Here is an 18,356-nt window from a genome sequence, read left to right on the forward strand (position 1 = left end):
CCAAACAAGAAAAACCCAAGGACATCCCAATGCCCTATACCGGCCATCATATTGGCCTCCCTTCTCTCGCCTTTCTATTTTTCATAATGATCCCATGCTCAATCCTACCTTTGAATGAGTCAATTGTCAATTCAAATGATTCCCTACCCCAACAATACTCATCCCACCGACCGCTATCAACTATATCTAGAACAAACCTAGACACTTCTTTGTCAGGAGTATTGCTAAGAAGAAAACACTGAATGAAATACAAGACAGCCATTTTCAAACCAATAGACTCATCCAAACCCCACCGACTACCCAAAAAAGCATCCTCGATGGCTTTGTTGTCAATAGTTTTTACACCACGGAAACATGTTTCTACCAATTGATTTGTTTCCTGTGAAAACAACAACTTGTTGCAATCACCGAAACAATCTAAACCAGAAATAAGGTAAAATTCTTCGGCACTAAACCGTATGCAACGGCCAGCAACCTTAGCCCAAAACTCCTTAGGATTAGGCTGTAAAACTTCCCTTAGTAGTAAACTATGAACGACTTGTGGGTGAAAAACAAACTCAGGCATATCCAGAAAATGCCCAAACTGAGTTTGACGAAACAAAGAAAGCAAATTAACAGATAAAGTGTTTTTAATATTATTTATCACAGAATCACACACCGGTGCACACACACTTAGATCCGTAAAAATCGTAAGGACTAAATTTACAAATCCCAAACACCGCAACATAACAAAAAAGGGCCAATATAAATTAAAAATCCTGAGTTAAACAGTATGAAAACTGTAATACAACTACAAACAAACTAAAAACAAACTATCAATGGCAAACAACTACACAGAAAATAACAGCAAAGACCTTAAATCGTTTGGAAACATAAAAAAAACAGTAAACAAACTAACCCTAAAAGAAATCGAAAAATGCAGTATAAAAAGAACAACAAAACTATATTAAAACAACAAACAAACTAAAAAACATATACAACTATAGGAAAATATAGAGCAAAGATTTGAAAATCGTTTTGAAATCTAAAACATAACAGCAAACAACAAAAACTTATGAAAATCGAAAACACATCAAAACATACCAAAGAATAAACTATTTAAAAACTGAAAAGAAACTAACGAAGAATGATTGAAAACACCAAAAACGAAAACAAAACACATAACCTGTAAGCACAAAAAAACACTAAAAATAAAGAAAACAAAACAAAATTAAATAACAACACCCAGACCAGAATCAAATGGAAAGATAAAAAGCAACAATAAATAAATAAAAAATTTAAAAACATGAAACAAAATGCACAAATGAAACCCTAAAATCACACAAAGCAAAATGAACATGAAACGCCAAAAATCTGGGTAAAGCAGAAATGGAAGAAAAGGGGGAAACGAAAATAAAACTAAAAACCAACCTCAGTCCGATCTGCAGAATGTGTAACAGGTTTCTGAAATTTTTTCCCAGAAATTTCTGGAAGCGAGGACTCCTCCAAGTTCAGCTTCGATTTCTTCGAAGAAGTGGGTTTCACACGCTTCGGCATGGGAGCTTCAAAATCAGAATCAAAATCATCAATGATTGGGCGTTTACCCTTGGATTTGTTGGCCAAAGATTTCTTGCCCATTTTTGATTTCTTTTTGAGAACTGGAGAAGGGGATGAAGATGACCGAGTGATTGCCATGGTATAAATAAGATTGAAAAAAAATGAAACAGAGAGGGAAAAACAGTTGCTAAATCGTGGGCTAAGTGGAAGTTGAAAATTCGTGGATGAACCAAAAAGAAGAGGGAAAAACGTGATAAATTGTGAGTGGTTAATGGAGGTTACTTGATTTCAAAATGAACTTAGAGAACAGAAATGAAGAATAGAAAATGAAATCAAAACAAAATGAAAAAAGAGAGGGAAGAGAGTATGATTTGATTGATGATGCATGGGGATAGAACACGTGTATGCATGGTATGATGAGTAAGTGGTAAATGTGTAATAAAAATAAGTTTGTAAGTATAAATGTAGTAATAGCCGTGTGAGGGTAATAATGTAATAAAGAGAGTAAAAAGGATTTTTCATGTAAAAATTTCATAAATATATGTTTAATTTTTTTTAGTTAGATAATATATATATATTTTTTTTAAAAAATGGAATTTAAAATTTTAATTTTTGATGATATATTTTGTAATGAATCCCACAAAATCTGCACAGTCTTGTCTTGGCTTCGGTTGTGTAGTTTGTTTTTCATAAATCTGACCAAAAAAATATAAAATAAATAAATAGCTTCCCAATTATTTACAAACTCTTTAGATTTGGATTGGAAGTTCTCATTAAAAATAAATAGATTGGATAAGAAGAGGAGAAAACAATGTTGTGTACGATGAAAAAAAATCTCAACTTAGATTAAAATAAAAATATTGTAAATACATACCATAATCATGAAAAGAATAGATTTTTATGAATTTATAAATATAAGAATTTAAGGATACATAGTCAACAACGAAAAAACTTGGAGTTTCGATGCTATCGTAGTACACTTTATTTTTTGGGTTTAATTATTGGGTTTATTTTTGAAATTTGAATAAAGCCTAATCGTGTAAAAAAATTTCAAAAATTGGGAATTAAGTTAATCATAAAGATTGTTTAATTTTTGGGTTTATTTTTTGAAATTTGAATTGTTTAATTTTTTGAGTTTAATTATTGGGTTTATTTTTTGAAATTTGAATGAAGCCGTGTAAAAAAAATTCAAAAATTGTACGATTTGTTAGAGAGATATGTGGGTAAGATGATTTTTTTTTTGTTAATTTTAAAAAAAGATTGTTTAATTTTTTTGGTTTAATTATTGGGTTTTAAAAGATTGTTTAATTTTTTGGGTTTAATTATTGAGTTTATTTATTTGTTAACGTTTAACGTTAACAATCTGTTAAGTTAATCGTGTAAGGCTAAATAAAAAAAAGGAATCGTTAAAAAAAATCGTTAAATCAACAATTGCAGTTAAATAGCCACTTTTTATATATAAAGATATACAATTTATAGAATTCATAAAAATAGCAATAAGTTATCTAGACTTCAATTAAAAAATAACTAAAAGAATAATCAATTAAAAAATATAATACACTTTCTTTACAATAAAAAAATAAAATAAAAATATATGCACCTATAAAAAACTATATATATATATATTCATTTTATTTTTCTAAATTGAACAATTAAATGACAATAAACAAACAATTAGACAACAACCCAATTATAAAATAAAAATAAAATATCAACATATTATATCAACTCAAAACAAATAGAAAAATAACATACAAAAATGCTTAAAAATTAAAAGTAATTACAAAATACTTTGAACAACTCAAAAATATATGTACCCATAAACAAATAATTATATACTTATTTTTATATTAGTCAAACAACTTAATAACAACTAAACAATAATTGTATAACAGCACTATGTAAATCAATTGGACATCAATAAATAATGTAAAGAATTTCAAAGAAACAAACAAGCAACAAAACTACAGAGTTATATAATTTTATTTTGCTCTTTGATCATAAATACGCATAATATATATATATATATATATATATATATAACAACAATCTTGATATATAATTTTATTCCTTTCATCATAAATATCAAAAAAAAAACATAACAGCTATCTTGATATATGTAACATAAAAAACTAAATATGTATACATATACTTTTATTTTTTTCTTAATTAAACAACTATAAATAACAACCAACAAAAAATTTCATAACAACTTCACTATAATATGAAATTAAATAAAAATAATCAAAACAACTCCACAGGTTGAATAAACTCTAAAAAATATTAAAAAAAATTATGTACACCGACTTAAAAATATATTTACCTGTAAAAAAATAAAATATATATTCATTTTCTCTTAGCTGAACAACTAAATAACAAGGAATAAATAACTCAATAACAACTTACTTTAAACTAAAAATTAATTAGGCATCAACACATAGCGTCAACTTTAAAAATAAATAAAAACAACTCACAAATAAAGAAACATGTATATAGTATATTCTTTTTTTCTTGGTTAAATAACTTAATAAAAATAAATAAACAATTATATAACAACTTTTACTCTAATATGCAAATTACATAGGCATGAAAATAAACTCCAAGAAAGAAAAAATACCAGTAATTTATAAAATAAATTTAAAAACAACTACAAAATATTTGTACACCAACTCAAAAAATATATGTTCACACAAAAAAAACTAAACATATACTTATTTTTCTCTTGGTTAGCCAACTTAATAACAACGAATAAACAACTAAATATATATAATGTTATTTTTTTCTTAGTTAAACAACTAAATAACAACCAACAAACAACTTCATAACAACTTCACTATAATATGAAAATTAAATAGGAATCAAAACAAACTCCACAGGTTGCATAAACTCTAAAAAATAATAAAAAAAATTATGTACACCGACTTAAAAATATATTTACTAGTAAAAAATAAACATATACTCATTTTCTCTTAACTGAACAACTAAATAACAACGAATAAATAACTCAATAGCAACCCACTTTAAACTAAAAATTAATTAGGTATCAACACATAGCGTCAACTTTAAAAATAAATAAAAATAACACTCAAATAAAGAAATATGTATATAGTATATTCTTTTTTTCTTAGTTAAATAACTTAATAACAACAAATAAACAATTGTATAACAACTTTACTCTAACGTGGAAATTACATAGACATGAAAACAAACTCCAAGAAAGAAAAAATACCAATAATTTATAAAATAAGTTTAAAAACAACTACAAAACACTTGTACACCAACTCAAAAATATATGTACACATAAAAAAACTAAACATACACTTATTTTTCTCTTGGTTAAACAACTTAATAACAACGAATAAACAACACGATAACAATCTCATTTTAATATATATAAAAATTAATTGGACAGCAACATATTGTGTTAACTTTAATAACTAAATATATACTCATTTTTTCTTGGTTGAACAATTAAATAACAATAAGACAACAACCCTGGCCATATAATATAAAAAAATTATTGGGCATCAACAAATATTTGTATTAACTTAAAAATAAATAAATAAAAAATAGACTCACACACAAAAAGATAATTTAAAAAATAAAATAAATTTAAAAACAACTATAAATCACTTGTACATCAACTCAAAAATAAATAAATATATACTCATTTAGTATACTTTGATTTGATATATAAACTTGGTTATATTTGAAGATTATTTTATAAAGAGGAGTGTTAATTACAATCTCCTATTGCAACCTTTTTAGTCAACCTCCACGCCTGAAATCACATGTCGAATTATTTTCAAAATATATTGTTTTCATGTTTCTATTATGGGAAAGTAACGTGCAAAAAATAGTATTTTTTTTAAAAAAAAAGAAAGAAAAAAAGAAAAAAACCTAATTAAAAGAAAAACAAAATCAGTAAAAAAAGTCTAATTTTAAGTACTTTATATAAATTTACTTTATATTTTTCATTCACTGTAAATTGATAAAGATAATAGTAATAAATTAGTTGGAGGTTGTGTTAGATATTTAAAAATATATATTTGTATGGAATACTTTTTAATGGGTAATAAACAAATTTAACTATAAATATTAATTTTAAAAATATTAAACCATTAGATTTTGGTCCGATAACGAATAATAAAAGAGAAATTTAAATTTCTATGCTTAATTTAGCTACTTAATTAAAGAAAATATCAAAAAATATCTCTTTTTACACTATATCAAAAATATGTTTACATGAAAAAAAATATTTAAGTCAAATTCAACTTTTTTTATCACTTTTTTGTCGAAAAACTTTTTTTTTATTATTTTTTTTAGCTGATGGACCAATCTCAGTCCATATAATGTAAAAATGAGAAAATTTTCTAATTAAATAGAAAAATTAATCATAAAAACTCAAAATTTTTTAATGTTATCCATTCATGGGTATTACTCATTAAGAGTGCACCCATATTTGTATATGTAAAATTTTTTAATAAAATTAATTTTATCTAATATTTTTTTTAGATTGATGTAATATATTTTTATCTAAAAATATTTTGTAGAAAAAGTAACATTTGTGACACAACATAAAAAAAGGAGCAAAATAAAGAAGAAAATAAAATATTTGTCTTAAAAGTAAAATATATTTCATTCAAAATAAATTAAAAAAAAATAGTAAAGTATTAAAGTGAATAATATTTGTGGTTATTTAGTTTTTTCAATCATAATTGTTCTAATAATAATAATAATAATAATATATCTACTTTATTTGTTCTTATTGTTTAATGATTTTTTTTCTCAGGTCATTTCATATTTACTTTTTTAATTTTTTAAAAAGGAAAATCTTACCTAACGCCCCAAATGGCGCGTCCTCCTTCCACCAACAGCAAGCTGGACCCACACGCATCAGCCTTTATCCTTAAAACTTGCTGAAACCGTATAAAAGTAAAAAGAAGTTAGAAAAAGATAAAAAAAAAAAAAATGAAAAAACACTACATATATAATTAAAAAAGTAAATAGGGAATTTTTTAGTCAATTCTTATAAATTTCCCGAATATATAACCCCAAATACATTAACGAGACAAAATCGGCTCCCATATTATATATTCTTAGGAAATTTACACTATGTGGCTTTTTTTTACCAATATTAAACATATATACTTGCCCTATCTTTATTTTTACTTTTTTACTTTTTAAATTTTTCTTTAATACTATTTACAAAGTTTGATATTTACAATTATACAGTTTATACTATTTCTCCTTCTTCCTCCTATTCACACAAATCCACTTTAAAAGACAACCATCTCCACCATTTCCATCTCACATCCAACCTCTCTCGTCTCTAGCTCTCTTGTCCCAGCCCTCGATGTCATGTAAAACATCTACTCAACCTACTATGTTGTGGTCTAGGGAGAAAGAGAGACACTTTAGATTTATTTCCCTCTTGATCAAGCCATCTCCCTCTTTTTCAAACTTATTTTTGCTGCTATTAATATTTTTTGAAGCTTCGATTTGTAAGTTGTTCTTTTCTTGTTCTTCTTTTTTTTTTCCTTTTTAAATTACATTAATAAAAGTTTAGATTTGAAAGTTTAATAAGAATATTGTTGTAGTGTGATTGTTTATTATTGATTCTACTCATTTGCCCTCAAATTTTGTAAATTTCTTCTTTTTCTTTAAGTTGAATTTTTTGTTAATGTGTATATAAGGGCATATCTTCCATGTGTTTGACGAAATGCCTAACATATTTATTCTTAATCACTAGCCTAAAAGTAGAGAGTATCTTTAACTATTGTAATTTTTATTCCTCTTCAAACTAGGATTTTTATATTGTTTTTTTGATGTTATTTATGTTCTTTTTGATTTTATGAATTAGTCAATTTATCAATAAATTTGATACAACGTTGTTTATGCGTTATTTATGCGTTGTTTATACGTATTGTTTTGCTACTACAGTAGAAAGGAAAAACTTTAGTTCCTAGTGTTGAAGTACTTCCAAGTTGATTAGGATAGGCTTTTGTGACAATTTCTATTCCTTGAATGAAGTAAGTTGAACACATTGAGAGTGTACAAGAAAATGCTCTATAGTTGTGTGTGTGCGTGTGTAAAAACACTCATGTCATGTGTTTGGTGAAATGTCCGAAAGAGCTAAGTTTTCACTAACATAAAGAAAGAGAACATATTCAATTATATTTTTTCTTCTTCTTTAAGCTGAACTTTTCATATTGTTATTATTTTATTTTTTGTTCATTTTAGTTTTATGAATTAGTCAATTTTTTTTATAGATATTTAATGATTTTTTTGATATAGTATTGTGTTCACGTTGTTTATAAGTTGTTTATATGTTATTTTGTAAATGCGTTCAATGATTATGTTGATATAGTGTTATTTTAGCATTGTTTATAAGATGTTTATATGTTATTTTGTAAATAAATGCATTTTTTATCTTGTTGTTTTGCTACTGTAGTTGAATGCAAGAAATTTGATTTCCAGTAATGATGTACTTAAATGTTGATCAGAATAGGCTTGTCATCTATTTCTATTCCTTTGATAGAATGAAGTGAGTTACATATATTGAAAGTGTACAAGAAAATGTTCAATCTTCCAAGAAGGTTCAAGCTATTGTGCATGGATTTTGTTATGCATTGAAGAGCAGTATTTTTTAAGAAATATTGCTTTGTAGTTAATTTTACATATATCTTACACGTGATATTGAACATTATAATTTTATTTAAGTTGTTTATATATTTTAGTACAGTGAAAAACAACTATTATTATAATTTTAATTTATACATTAAGTATTTATATAATTATGTTTGTCTTCATTTTTTTGAGAAAAAAGACAATAATTGTTAGTAGTTTTTTTTTTAACTATCAACAATATTTAGCTACGATATAAAAATATAAAAATAATTATATATATAATTTAAAGAATCTACAAATTTTAATTACTGTAATTTAACGTACAAACAACGTGAAATCAACATGTTTAAAAAATAACGAAATTAAACAACGTGTTTACAATTTAAAAACAACTATAAAACAACAAATAATGTTATTTCTAAATATAAGCAATTTTTCTTCATATTTACAATCTATTTCTATTAATGCCCCCACTTTATTCAAAATCAACATAATGTGTGTTCTCTTATTATTTTTCATATCATTATGTAAGAGATAAGATAAATTTTTATTTTAACATGTAAAAAATCTATTCCTTTAATTATTGAACAACCAGTGTAGTGTATAGCAATTTATAATAAATTTTACAATAACATAAAAACAACTTGATTTTATTTTCAAGTTGAAATAAGATGTTACAAAAACAACACAAAAGAAACTTCCAATGTATAACATGAGAACAACTTAATGATTCTTTGTAGATATTGTCTAGGTTTTTTTTTATTGTTTTCAACCAAAATAATATCAATTGATGAACAAATAATTATAAATTTTTCAATATTCAACATCTTCGGGGATTTGCTTTTGGTTATTTTCTTGTTGCTTTATGGTTGTTTTCGCTGTCAAAGTCACAATATCAACTAAAATAATATATTTTAAAACAGGTCCCCCCCTTAAAGCAGATAAAAGTTTTTTAATTATTGTTGTTGTGTTGTTGTCAGGTTGCTGCACATGTGAGTATATTGAGTGATTGTCACTTTCTGTCATTATCACATTGTTGCACTCCATTGATTGGGTAGCTTCCAAAAAAGATTGTATAAAACAACAGACTTTTGTCATCCTTAATTTAGAGTGGTTGCCTAAGAAGCAACTAGGATTTTGAAGTATGGTAAATAAAATATGTTCATGTTAAAATAATATTTTTTGAAACTGATTCCCTCCTTGGAGCAGATAAAAGTTGTTTAGTTGTTGTTGTTGTGTTGTTGTCAGGTTGTTGTACATCTGAGTGTACTGAGTGATTGTCACTTTTTGTCATTATCACATTGTTGTACACCATTGTTTGGGTAGTTGCCAAAAAAGATTGTGTTTCTGTGTTGTTGAATGTGTTCACACACAATGGATACTGTGTGAAATCGTTTTCATTGGTTAATAACTTTATGTAAAACAACAAACTTTTGTCATTCTTGATTTGGAGTGGTTGGCAGCCTTCCTTTAGTTGGTATTTCAGTTGTATTTGAGTTGTTTTATGGTTTCATTTTAGTTTCTCTATCATTATATGCACTAGTTTAGAAAAAGTACAATCTCTTGATATTAATTCTCCACTTAATTCGTAATCAACATAGTGCTTGTTGTCATCTCAATGATCATTGTTTTGTACTAAAATTAACAAAGGTTTCATGCCTGAAACTAGTGTATTAATTTTTCTATATTGTTAAGCAACTAGTTTAATACATGAGAACAACGTATAAACAACTATTTCATGACACTAATCAGTAAATGACCTTAAATGAATCATTTTTTTTTTTCAAATTTAAATTATTTGCACCAATTTATTCAGATCAACTAATTTTCAGTATGGATTTGCTTTGATATACTTCAGAAACACCAAATTACAACGTGATTATGAAGAAAAACATTTAAAATATTGGTACCTTGTATATTTATTTGTCAAATTCTTCTGAGTTGTTTTTGATTTTTCGTTGAAAATTTAAGAAAAAGTGATCATACTTGTTGAAAATAATTATTTCTTTATTTCATTATTTATTGTTCTAAATAATAAAGTTATATTTGTTACTATTTTATTATTGTTATTGTGTTATTTATACATTTGTTATTTCACGATCATGGACAACAAAAAGAAAACATAAAAACAACGCTAAAACAATATAATTTTATTTTCAAATTTTAACACAAACTCAATATTCTCATTATACTACCTAAAAAAATCAATTTAGTGATTTTCCTTCTAGATTTTTAAAAAACACCAAAAAACAATAACAATATATTAACAAAAACAACTAATATATGTGAATCAACTCAATAGCGTTAATGATAATAGATTAGAAAATAATTAAAGCAAACACAATTAATAATATCAGATTTATATTTTTCTAAAAAGAAAAAAGAAGATAAAGAAAAATCCAATTTTTTAGGTAAATATTGACATCTCCTCTCAGTTGTTGATCTTCTTTCGTTGGCTTTTCATGGAGATCTCTGATCGTTGGTCGCGCTGCCATAACTGAATATCGAATCAAAGTTTCTTACTGGCATTAATGGTGATCGACGAAAAGCTTTCTGCCGGCATTTATGGTGTTCGACAAAAATTTCTACATATTTGGTGGTATTGTTTGGAGAATACGTCGATTATGGAGGAGATTTAGGATTTTTTGGAGGTGATCCATGTTCATGTTGAATTCTGATCTAAAATTTTTGAGAGAAACTATTTTGGGAAGGTCTCATGTAGAGAAATATTTTTGAAAAAAAGAAAGTTTACTTTTCTAATTTTGTTTATTTTTGCACCTAGAGATAAAAAAGTAAAGTTTAAATGTAATAAAGTTATAAGAGAAAAAATCTCTATATTCTTGAATACATTTTCCAATGTAAATCATATTGAAATGATAATATTTTTCCTTATTTAGTAGTATCATGAAAAATGTGATATTTTATGTGGATTAAATAATTTAAGATCTTGAAGAAAATCAAAGAGTATCTTTGCCCCGTTGTCATCTAATCCTAGTTTGGGTCCCAGACTATGACATTGATATAGCTGGTACGAGAGCTAGGAATTTCATGTAGCTGTTAAACAAGGGAATTTAGGTAAATTCTACTGACATTGGATAAAGTTTTAATTAATGAATTTACGCTTTTTTAATCACTTTATCAAAAATAAAAAAATTATTCTTTTCATGATTTTTTGCAAAATGACATTTACTACTATTGGCCAGAAAGCTGTTGAGGACGGCGGATCATCTGCTATTGGAAAATTGATCGATGGTATCACTTATTACTATTAGTCTACTATAAAATTTGGGCATTGGTATTAGGCACCATGGCCTAGCACCCTCTCGATATATCGCGTTGCGATTGTTTAGCGATATTTAATTAGACCAATAGTGATATTTATATGTAGAAGGGTGCTAGCACCACAGGTGTCCTTTAGCATTTCTCATAAAATTTCGACTTATTTTAGTTTCATTCTAAGGTGTGGTAATTAGTATTAGCTTACTATTGAATTTCGACCTATTCTAATTTCAGTCTAAGGTCAGGTAATTAGAATTAGTCTACTCTTGAATTTCGATCTATTCGAATTTCATTCTAAGGTCAGGTAAGTTTGTTGTTGTCAAAGTGAAATGGGAATAAAGTAATTTCTTATTCAGAAATGGAACCTTTGCATTTGGTTTTGTATCGCATAATGAATTATGCTATCAACTATCTGAATCCTTGATACTTGCAGATGATATTGTTCTTAAACATTGTATTATTTTCCCCATATAGACAGACTGAAAGTTAATTAGTTTGATGATAGTTCGAGAGCAATCAATTATTGGTTTAATGAAATGTCAATATTTTAATGGTTGTTAGTGGACCGGCTATACTTTGGTTAGGTGAGACGATAATAATAACTATGAAAGCCCTTATATTCAATTCATACATCAGAGAATGGGATGGGGACACATGCATAAACAAATATTGTTCAGCTGTCCAAAATATGAAAAGTGATGCTATTTTTGTTTTCTCTCTAAAAAATAGCCACAGTCTACACACATACACATGCTGGAACCTAACCCACTTAGCAGTATACGTTCATTACCAATCAGAAAATCTAGTTTTGTTTTCAACCATTGGATTTCATCCAAGGTATATAATGTAAAATAGAACCTGCTCCCATATTAATGGGCGAGATAAGACATTATAAAATCAATTCAGAAGTAACAGAAAGAAGAAGAAATACATCATCATCAAGAAGCTAAAATGAAAAGAACAGAGTTATTGTTCATCCCATCTCCTGGAATAAGTCACCTAGTCTCCATGCTTGAATTCGCCAAGCGCTTGAGACAATATGATGAACGAATTTTCATCACAATCCTCATTATGAAATTTCCCAACCATGACGCATATATTAATTCCCTAGTGCCCTCACTATCACAATCCCGAGTCAAACTCGCTCATCTCCCTCAAGTTGACCCACCTCCACCCGACCTACTCAACTCACCAGAAAGTTATGTCTACGTGTACGTGGAGAGTCTTGTTCCTCATGTCAGAGATGCACTTAAACATATTGTGCCATCTCACTCCAATTTAGACACCACTCACTTTGTAATGGTTCTTGATTTCTTTTGTATGCCTATGATGGATGTGGCCAACGAGCTAGGCCTCCCTTCTTATATGTTCATGCCTTCCAACATTGGATTTCTTAGTTCAATGCTTTACCTTGCAACTCGTCATGACCAGATCAACTCCGAGTTGAAAGAATCAAATCCAGATGAGTATAGCTTAAAGGGTTTTCATAATCCTGTTCCTTGGAGTGCCCTTCCTCAAGCTTATTTTTGCAAAGATGGTGGCTACTCTGCTTGTGTTAAAATGGTTCGAAGGTTCAAAGAGACAAAAGGAATTATAGTGAATTCTTTTGAGGGATTGGAGGCTCATGGTGTTAGCTCCTTTAATGATGGAGAAACACCTCCAATTTACATGGTTGGACCGGCGGTTAACTTCAAGGGACAACCTCACTCAAGTACAGATCATGTTCAGAACAATAGAATCTTCAAATGGCTTGATGAGCAGCCTCAGTCATCTGTAGTGTTTCTCTGCTTTGGGAGTCTTGGTACTTTTGATGCTTCACAGTTGAGAGAGATTGCATCTGGATTGGAATGCAGTGGCCATAGATTCTTGTGGTGTATACGAGTTCAACAGCCGACACTAATAGACGAAATCTTGCCAAAAGAATTCTTGGAAAGGATTGGAAGTAAAGGAATGATATGCAATGAGTGGGCGCCTCAGGTGGAAGTCTTGGCTCACAATGCTGTGGGTGGCTTTGTGTCCCATTGTGGCTGGAATTCTATATTGGAGAGTTTATGGTATGGGGTTCCCATTGTAACATGGCCAGTTTATGCAGAGCAACAACTTAATGCATTTCAGATGGTGAGGGAGTTCGACTTAGCTATTGAGTTGAGATTGGATTACAGGAATCGTGGACATAATCAACTTGTGACAGCGGAGGAGATTGGAAATGCAGTAAAAAAGCTTATGGAGGGTGATCATAATGTGGTGATGAGAAAGAAGGTGAAAGAGATGAGTGATATTGCCAGGAAATCTATTGAGAAAGGTGGATCCTCATTTGATGCTATTCGAAAATTTATCAATAATATCATAGGAAGCAACTAGTGTTAATTACTGTCTTGTTAATGTGCTTATTTCTATGTTTGATTTCAATGTTACGCATGCTCATCAATGTTGTTTCTTTCATTTTATTAACAAACAAATGTCATAAATTAAGTTTGGATATTTTATAAATACTAGATTAATTGTCACGTGCAAGGCACGTGGTTAGTTAGTTTTTGTTTTTTTTTTTTTTGAGGGGAGTGGTGCCCTTTAGAGAGAAAGAAATTCCTTGAGATTACACGGGTCATCACCAATCCAAATGGAAACTTCATCTAACCCCTTGGCCCAAGAAGCCAACTTATGAGCGAATGTATTTGCGGTCCGGTTGACGTGAGAGACTAAGGCGCCGGGGAGGAGAGACAAAGCAACACGAATTTGATTCATTATATCGCCAAAGTAAGAGAGATCCTCTTTGGGATGCTCAAGAGCATCCGTGATAGCCTTACAATCTGTTTCCACACACGTAACGTGAAAACATTCCTTAATGCACCATTGTAATGAAAGAAGGAGGGATTTGGCTTCCATAGTGGTGACGTCCCCTCCTCCCACATAAGGGAACGCGACTGCAGCAACCACCAAACCATCGCAATTTCGAATGACTCCACCAAAACCCAATTTTAAAGAATCTTTAGTAATCGTAGCGTCTACGTTCAGCTTTAAGCAACCGGGATCAGGAGGTCTCCAGGATGATCTCGAGGGAGGTCAATTCGCAAGTGCTGGTGCTTTTTGAGCTAATACTGATGCTTTGTAGTCTACCAGAAAGCTCTGCGCTATGTTCACGATAGCATGGGTCTGATCCAGTGATTTTCCTCTAATAGCCCTGTTCCTGTTATGCCAAAGAAGCCAAGCAACACATAGGAAAAGTTCTATCTCTTCCTTGGTTAGAGCAGCGTAAATATTATAAGCAATGTCATGAAACGTAACAGTAGGGGGAGAACAGGAAATAAAATCATAGAAAATCGTAACTTTTCAGACTCTTCGAACGCTTTTGCAAAAGAAAATAGCATGAGAAACAGATTCAATATGGGTTCCACAGCGATCACAAGAGGAGGATTGAGTTATTTTCCTAAAAGCTAGATTTTTATTCGTAGGGAGGGTTGAATTTGAGGCGCAAAAAGCAAAGTGTTTTACTTTAGGCGAGATATTAAGGTGGCAGAGATGTTTCCACCAAGGTGAAGGGGAGGAAGAGGAAGGGATATCATGAGGGGAGGTAGAGGAGAGACTCAAATGGTAGCCAGAATTAACAAAGTAAACACCTGAATTAGTGGGCTCCCATATTAAAGTATCACTGGAGGGTTGAGTGGGAAGGGGTATGGAGATGATTTCCTAGACAATGTGGGACGGGAAATTGTTTCTAAAAAGGCTAAGATCCCAGGTCATGTCGTTCCTGATAAAGAAAGATACCTTGTCCGATACTGAGTTAGATGGGGTAACGTAGTGATACCCCGAAATCCAGTAATCACGGGAGGTGAATGTGTTTTGCCCATTACCAATTTTGGAGATTAGACCCTTCTGCAACAACTCTTTACCCTAAAAAATGCTTCGCCACACAAATGAGGGGGAATGTCCTAGCGAACAGTTAATGAAGGTGGAGTTTGGGTAATATCTAGCAGCTAAACCTTAGCAACAGTTGAGTTCGGATGTTTAAGGAGGCGCCAAGCTTGCTTAGCAAGCAAAGCCTGATTGAAATGGACCAACGATCGAAAGCCTAATCCACCATACTTTTTTGATCTACAAAGCTTATGCCAACTCTGCCAATGAGTCTTAGGACTGTTGTTTTCATTGAAGCCCCACCAAAAATTAGCCATAATAGACTCAAGAGAGTGGCAAGTGGCAACCGGGAGGCGGAAACAAGCCATGGTGTATGTAGGGATAGCTTGGATGACCGACTTAAGAAGCATTTCTTTACCCCCTTTTGAAAAAACCTTATGTTTCCAGCTGTTTAGGTGACCCCAAACTTTATCATGCAGGTAGTGAAAAACTTGTTTTTTTTTGTACGCCCGATATGTTGGGGAAGTCCCAAATATTTTTCAAAAGAGGTTCTCACAGGTATCAGCATGAAGTCAGAGATAAGTGTTTGATCCCAGAGAGCAACATTCGGCGAGAAATAGACTGAGGATTTTTGGAAGTTCACTTGTTGCCCTGTAGCTTTCTCATAAAGAGCCAGTACCTCTTTAATGATATTGCAGGAATTAATGGAGGCCTGACAAAAGAGAAAGCTCTCGTCAGCGAACAAAAGATGGGAGATAACGCGCAGTGCAGGCCACCTTGAAACCGATAAGGGATCTGCTTCTTTCTTGTTGCGTGAGCAAGGAGGAAAGGCCCTCCGCACAGAGCAGGAAGAGATAGAGGAAAGGGGGTCACCTTGACGAAGACCCCTAGAAGGAGAAACATGGCTTGAGATTTTGCCATAAATATTAAACTGGAAAGTGGATGTTGAGATGCAAGCCGAGATAAGGTCTATAATTCGCATCGGAAAATCAAACTTTCTGAGAATAGCTAGGATAAAAGACCATTCGACTCTATCAAACGCTTTGGCCATATCCAGCTTCACCGCCATCCAACCCTTCTTCCCTTTCGATTTAAGCTTAATAGAGTGAGCAACCTCCTGGGCAATAATGATATTATCCGATATGAGTCTACCAGGGAGAAAGGTGCTTTGATTGGGAAAGATCAAATTATTAAGCACCAGCTTAAGCCTGTTAGCTATCATTTTTGAGATGATTTTGTATGTTATATTGCATAGGCTTATAGGCCTAAAATCCTTGACTGTATTAGGTTGCTTGGTTTGGGGGATGAGATTGATGAGCGTGGTGTTTATGGGGGCAATGTTCCCATTTCGATTAAGAAAGCTAAGCACCGCCGGGAGAACATCTTTCTTAACCAATAACCAATTGGCTTTGTAAAAGTTGGAGTTAAAGCTATCAATGCCCGGAGCTTTATCCAGAGGGAGCTGCTTGAAAGCTCTTTCCACCTCCTCAATTGAGTAAGTTTAATCCAGAAAGGATTTGTCAGTGTTAGATAAAGAACGCTCAATTCCTTCTAGAACATTATGGATGTCCTGAGGAGACGGATTAGAGGAAGAGAAAAGAGAATGGAAATAAGATTCGATTTCCTGCGTAATATCTTCCTCCGTAGTGGCGATGCCCCCATTATACTTGTCAAGCTTGAGGATTTTGTTAGTTTTCTTCCTTTGAGAAGCGAAGCGATGGAAGAACTTAGTGTTCTTATCTCCTGAGCAAGCCATTGGGTTCTGGCCCTTTGCTTGCAGTATGTCTCTTCCTTGTAGACCAAAGCATCGAGCTGGGATTGAGTATTCTTGATATGGCTAATAACATTGTCATCCCAAATGGCGGTATTCTGGGCACTTTCAAGGTCTCGCTCAATCTTGTTAATACGCTTATTGAATTAGAAATCTTTTTTGTGATTCCAGGCATTAAGATGAGTGGCACGGGCGGTTTGGGTGGCTACGAGGCGAGAAATTTCCTCCGAGGGACCAGAGGGATTGATCCAAGCCGACTCCAAGGTTGTATCCCAACTTGGTTAAGCGAGCCAAACATTTTCAAAGAGAAAGCGCTTCTGAGAGCGATTAGGAGGAGAAATTGTATCATTGGCAGTAACAATCTCAAGAGCTCGGTGATTCGAGCCAAAAAAACCAAGGTGAGAGAGAAGAGCGTCCAGGAAAAGGTCGGTCCAGGCATGGTTAACAAGGCCCCAATCAATACCCTCCTGGATGTTTCTTGGCGAGGCCACATTATTATTCCATGTAAGTAAAGGGCCTTGCAGTTCAAGCGGAGTTAGATTGTAGGAGCTAAGCAGTAGCCTAAATTCCGGAGCCGGACCTCTATCGGGATTTCCTCCCTGCTTATCATCCGAAGAAAGAAAAGCATTGAAGTCCCCCATAATAAGCCAGGGATCCCTGGGATTGTTGTGGCCAATCCTATTAAGGATTTTCCACGTTTGAGGTCTATGAGACTCAATGGGCGATCCATAAAAACAAGTGAGATGAAAAAAAACATTATTCGAAGAGAGAGACACATAGCAATCAAAATGACTAATGGATTGAGAGAGCAAAGTTAAAGTTACATCATTAGTCCATAATAACAAAAGGGCCCCTCCTCTGCCTATCCTAGGGACTTCCAAACTAGAGTCAAAATGAAGTCTAACCCTAAGCCGATCAACGACATTCTTAGCCAGTCTAGTTTCCATAATAAACAAAATATTAGGTTTACATAAAGTGACCAAACGGGAGAGATGACGGAATGCACGATCACTCCCAATACTACGTGCATTCCAGCTGACAAGCTTCATGGTTGCGGGCAGGCCTGCTCCGTGGCTAGGCCTTCGTTTCCAGGAGAGATCTCAGTGTCATGATGGCCGTCAAAGCGGGACCGCTTGATCTGATGGCGAAGCTCCCCATTGACCATCTCGGTTTGTCTCTTGAAGCTATCCTTGGAATTGGTCTTGCATTTCTATTTTTTGCCATTGGAGCTTGATGGAGTTGCAATACCAAGTTGATAAGAAAGATTCATAGCTTCCAACCGTTTGCTAGT

The 18,356-nt window shown here is 31.5% G+C and overlaps 1 protein-coding gene across 1 annotated transcript; it reads left to right on the forward strand.

Annotated features, from left to right (window-relative positions):
• Positions 1 to 12,050: 12,050 nt before the first annotated feature.
• LOC115718399 (UDP-glycosyltransferase 71K1-like) lies at positions 12,051 to 13,935 on the forward strand. Its single transcript, XM_030647166.2, has one exon. It carries the CDS (start codon positions 12,397 to 12,399, stop codon positions 13,804 to 13,806), a length of 1,410 nt encoding a protein of 469 aa, XP_030503026.2. The 5' UTR covers positions 12,051 to 12,396; the 3' UTR covers positions 13,807 to 13,935.
• The last annotated feature ends 4,421 nt before the right edge of the window (positions 13,936 to 18,356 follow it).

This window comes from Cannabis sativa, chromosome 2, assembly GCF_029168945.1.
Source record: "Cannabis sativa cultivar Pink pepper isolate KNU-18-1 chromosome 2, ASM2916894v1, whole genome shotgun sequence".
NCBI classification, from domain to species: Eukaryota; Viridiplantae; Streptophyta; class Magnoliopsida; order Rosales; family Cannabaceae; genus Cannabis; species Cannabis sativa.